General features: G+C 35.7%; 1 protein-coding gene across 8 annotated transcripts; it reads left to right on the top strand.

Annotated features, from left to right (window-relative positions):
* On the top strand, nt 1,403–4,467 carry LOC107619143 (omega-6 fatty acid desaturase, endoplasmic reticulum isozyme 1). Of its 8 annotated transcripts, none has more exons than XM_016321372.2 (2): nt 1,403–1,531; nt 3,099–4,467. In XM_016321372.2, exon 2 carries the CDS (start codon nt 3,118–3,120, stop codon nt 4,255–4,257), a length of 1,140 nt encoding a protein of 379 aa, XP_016176858.1. In that variant the 5' UTR covers nt 1,403–1,531; nt 3,099–3,117; the 3' UTR covers nt 4,258–4,467. The 8 variants fall into 8 exon arrangements, with proteins under 8 accessions (XP_016176858.1, XP_020966670.1, XP_016176860.1 ...); XM_021111011.1 differs by lacking the exon at nt 1,403–1,531 and adding an exon at nt 1,623–1,756; XM_016321374.2 differs by lacking the exon at nt 1,403–1,531 and adding an exon at nt 2,088–2,278.

Below are 5,326 nucleotides of genomic sequence, written 5' to 3'. Positions count from 1 at the left end.
ATCCATGTTTCATAGAATTTAAGCTCAGACACGAATTTAACCCTTTGGTAACTTATCTGCAAGTAAGTTTTAAAATCACTTATGCAGGGTCTATTTTTCTGTGGAGACGCTAATCTAATATAGAAGAAAAGTCCTTTAACTTACCTCATTCCAAGCTTTAAATGTTCCTTGTTCTTTGATTAGTGGAGGAATTCGGTGTTACAAATTGGACTTTAAAGAACAAGTCCTCAAAGAGCTCGACTGATTTTTATTATAATTATTTGAAAGGAGAGGCTTCGGCGAGTCTTTGAGCATCTCTAGGAGTCTCCAAAAGAAGTGCTAGTAATATCATTTAAATTGAACTAGGAACTATTTATTTTACCTTATGCATAGTATCTAAGATTTTTTTTCTACTATTTTTCTATGTTATTTTCTTCTCTCAATTTCACTCATAAATATTTAAAAATTTTCTTTATTTATTTTTTTATCTTAATTTTTGGACTAAAAATCCGTCTTGATGCGAGATGGATAATTACCCGCCCCCAACAAGTATGGACGGGTGGGTAGCCGCGGGTAGGGATGGCAAAATTTCCCGAGACGCGGGGATCCCTGCAGGGACTGCCCCGAATGGAGATCCGATTATGGGGAATTTTCCCCATGGGGATGGGGATGGGGGACAAAATTCCCCCGAAGTAAGCGCGGGGACCCGAGCGGGGATTCCCGCCCCGTCCCCGCTATTCCCCGAAATTTATGAATTCCTTGAATCATCCTTAATAGTTTATTTCTCATATATATTTTTTAGTCATTTCTCACACACACATATATAGAGAAACCCAAAACTCCTAATCTTTATTTGCATAACCCTTCTTCAATTCAGAGATCACTAAAGTTGTCCATACTCTATCCAACCTCTCTGCAGCCACCCCCTCGTCACCCTTCTCACCGCATCATCACACCTCACCGTGCCATCACCCTTACTGCGTCGTAATTTCTATTTGTGGCGTTCCTTTTCGTAACTTTGTCGTCGTGTCCATTCTCATTCTCCTCTCTGTTGCCGCGTCTCTCACCTCGTCCATTGTTTTATCCTTTGGCTCGTCGTTGCGTCCCCCATTGCGTTATTTCGAAAGAAGTCACCATCGTATCATTTAGACTTTTTGTATAAAATCTTGCAGTTTTTGTATAAGATAGATACTTGCAGCTCTATTCATATGAAAATTAATAATTAGTTAGAACTATTATGTAGATGGGGAATGGGGTCCCCGCGGGGAATGGGGCTCCGTGGGGAATGAGGATGGGGACCAATATTCCCCCACGGCGGGGAATGGGGGCGGGGATGGGGAGCAAATCTGAGGGCGGGAATGGCAGGGAGGCATCCCCCGCCCCTGCCCTGCCCCATTGACATCCCTAGCCGCGGGTTCGGATAGTATTATATAAAAACCCAATGTGAGTGAGACAACAACTTAACACATTACATAAAACCTTAAACGTGGCTGCGAGATTCATCATAGGAGAAGCACTCACTTCTCTTCTCTCTGTTGGAATTGCTTTCACGGTTTGCACTATGTCCCTTTTATTATAAAACTTTCATTATTTCTTTGTTCTGCACTTCTGCTTCTGCTCATTGTATTCTTCTATATAATTCATGCAAATCGCTCTAAAAAATTGAACTCGTGTTGCTGGTTTCTTCTTGTGTCCATTTCTATAACATCAACATGCATGCTTGGATAACTTCTTATTTTGATCTTTTATAATAACCTTGGATTTTCTGAATTCTGAAGTAAGGGTTGGTGAAGTTTTCTTCCATGTTATGTCTACTGGATTTCAGATTCTGCATTAAACAATATCAATGAGAATGCTGACAAATTTCTTTTATCCTCAGACACACAGTTTTGTTATCTCAGCTGGTTTCATAGCCGTCCGTTTTTCATTTTTCTTTTATTTATTTATTTATTCTTTGGAATCTCTGAAGATTCCCTTTTTTCATTGAACTCCTTCTTGGAAATGACACCTATCATTTATATCTTTACATATATGACATGAAAATTGTCATATAGAAATAGGAATATCTCTTAAACCATAAGATTATTCTGTTGCAAAATGTTTTCTTCTCCCCATCACTTTTTCTTTTTAATATTTTTATTTTCTGGCTCCAAGTCCAAGCAATAATTAATGGGACCCTTTTTACTCTTTCATGGATAGTAAATATATAAATAAGGAATGTAATGTAATACAAAAACACCACAACTTCTCTTTTTGGAGTATAGTTGCAATTTTTTTTATCCATAATCTTTTCCTTGAGGTTAATATTCTTTTCTAATTTGCCTTGTAAATGACTGAATTATATTTGATTTTATTTTTTCTGTTAGTATGAATTACTAAACCAGAAATCCATTGCCATTTCCTTTAGTAGTATAATTCATTCTGGTTGAAGAGAAAAATTAGAAGAAAATATTTGCATACATTAAGGCATTAGTAATTGCTTCTGGGCCCTCACTGATATATGATTTTGTCATTGTGTATTTGTGTTTGGTTTATGATAGTTTTTGCATGTCAACCTCACACGTATACTAATACAAGTGAACCTCAGAATCATGCCCCTTACAACTATATATATAGTGTGAAATTAATGTTTCTGTGCATGTGTCATGTGAGTCTGTGACACTGCTACCACCATCCAAAATCCAAACAGTTGTGTGTGTTGTAGTGGTTAACCCCTGGCACACTCTTCAAGCTCTTTTGCTCTGTCCCTCATTATAGAAGATGCATGCTTTCTTGTCAAATGAAGGGTGCAAAACATCATCACTCATACTAGTCACTTGGCATGATAAGCTAAATTGTGATATTTGAATGCCACATGTGTTTGGAAATTGGTGTCTATTGTGTTAGGCATTTTCACATCCTTTCTTTTCTTTTCTCTATTTTTATAGGATTCCCAAGGCATAATAGAACTTCAAATAACTGGTTGTAATATCAGAAATCCTTTCTTTGCTGTTTTTCTGGTCATGGTTTAAGTCACTCTCATCTGCAATGACTATCATTCATTCATTTTCTTAGATATCAGAACCATTAGCTTTGTAGTAGTGCAAAGTGCTAACTCTTTCTTTCTACATTGGTAACAGGAGCTTTAACAACACAACAATGGGAGCTGGAGGGCGTGTCACTAAGATTGAAGCTCAAAAGAAGCCTCTTTCAAGGGTTCCACATTCAAACCCTCCATTCAGTGTTGGCCAACTCAAGAAAGCAATTCCACCACATTGCTTTGAACGTTCTCTTTTCATATCATTCTCATATGTTGTCTATGATCTCTTAATGGCCTACTTACTCTTCTACATTGCCACCACTTATTTCCACAAGCTTCCATACCCATTTTCCTTCCTTGCTTGGCCAATCTATTGGGCCATCCAAGGCTGCATTCTCACCGGTGTTTGGGTGATTGCTCATGAGTGTGGCCACCATGCCTTCAGCAAGTACCAACTTGTTGATGACATGGTTGGTTTGACCCTTCACTCTTGTCTATTAGTTCCTTATTTCTCATGGAAAATCAGCCACCGCCGCCACCACTCCAACACAGGTTCCCTCGACCGCGACGAAGTGTTTGTCCCGAAACCAAAATCAAAGGTATCATGGTATAACAAGTACATGAACAATCCACCAGGGAGGGCTATTTCCCTTTTCATCACACTCACACTAGGATGGCCCTTGTACTTGGCCTTCAATGTTTCTGGCAGACCCTATGATAGATTTGCAAGCCACTATGACCCTTATGCTCCCATATACTCTAACAGGGAAAGGCTTCTAATTTATGTCTCAGATTCATCTGTCTTTGCTGTAACATATCTGCTATATCACATAGCAACTTTGAAAGGTTTGGGTTGGGTGGTATGTGTTTATGGGGTGCCATTGCTCATTGTGAATGGGTTTCTAGTTACCATAACCTGTTTGCAACACACACATGCATCATTGCCTCACTATGATTCATCCGAATGGGACTGGTTAAGAGGAGCATTGGCAACAGTGGACAGAGATTATGGGATACTGAATAAGGCATTTCATCATATAACTGATACGCATGTGGCTCATCATTTGTTCTCAACAATGCCTCATTACCATGCAATGGAAGCAACCAATGCAATAAAGCCAATATTGGGTGATTACTACCAATTTGATGGCACCCCAGTTTACAAAGCATTGTGGAGAGAAGCCAAAGAGTGCCTCTATGTGGAGCCAGATGATGGAGCTTCTCAGAAGGGTGTTTATTGGTACAAGAACAAGTTCTGATGCATAGTCAGAGTTGGAAACGTTTGTGTTAAATTAGAAACTTAAGTACTTTAGTAACTTGTAATGGTCATCAACAAAAATAAAGAATGTGTGTGTGGATTTGCCATGTAATGTACTACTACTACTAGTACTACTAGTTTTTGTGAAATACTAGCTTGGTGTGACTTGTGATCATAGATTTATTTAATGCAATATTACTATTGTGCTAAGCATTTTGAAAATTTCTTCCTTCTTTCTTTTTCTTTTGTTTCTTTCCCCAAAGATGCAGATCTATCTAAAAGAAGCATTTAACATTAACTACTAAGAAATCTCATTAATATTTTTTACACTCCATTAAGTTATTTCTTTCCAAAATGGTAAAAGATCTAATGCATACACACATTTTATTAGTGCTGATTTGGGTTGGTAGATGAGATCAACTTTAAGGCTCCTATGTCTTGCTTAATGATAGTTGTATCTAGCTGTTTAAATTTTAAGTAGTATTTAATTTTAGTTTATAAATTTAATTTTAATACACTAATAAATTATTTTTAACATTATAAAATTAAATAATTTTGTAAAATATTTTATTCGATAGATGCATCAAAATTAAATTCTTAATTTATAACTAACACTCTCTCTTTATCTTTTATTTTCAATTTTTTCAAAAATTCATTTTAAATAATGATAATTTAATCATTTAAAGTTATTTAAATTTTTTTTCCGTAGCCAAATACTTTACAGCATATATTCCTATTCCCTTAAACTACTTTATTAAAATAATAATAATAATAATAATACGACATGTCATCCGATACAATTACTCTGAAGTGGACATGTATAATAAATCTATAGAATATAGTGCGAATTTTTTACGATAAGTATGTACTAATTGCACCGTTACATCTTAAATTCTTATGAATAATACTACTACAATAATGTTTGAGAGATATTAAAATTTCAGCTCAAATAACTCAAAATTAATTTATTTAGTATTTATTAATTATAATTAAAATAATAATATAATTTTAAATATAATAAATATATAATTATAAAGATTATATATATAAAATTATAATATTAAATTAAA

This window comes from Arachis ipaensis, chromosome B09 (genome assembly GCF_000816755.2).
Source record: "Arachis ipaensis cultivar K30076 chromosome B09, Araip1.1, whole genome shotgun sequence".
NCBI classification, from domain to species: Eukaryota; Viridiplantae; Streptophyta; class Magnoliopsida; order Fabales; family Fabaceae; genus Arachis; species Arachis ipaensis.
Note: the sequence above shows the minus strand (reverse complement) of the source record. Positions and strands in the feature narration are given on the sequence as shown.

Excerpts from the sequence above, each read along its gene's own strand:
- LOC107619143 (XM_016321373.2), top strand. The coding sequence starts at position 2,834 with ATGTGTTTGGAAATTGGTGTCTATTGTGTTAGGCATTTTCACATCCTT. Across the intron at positions 2,941-3,098 it reads AATAGAACTTCAAATAACTG|GAGCTTTAACAACACAACAA; the intron begins GTTGTAATATCA and ends CATTGGTAACAG.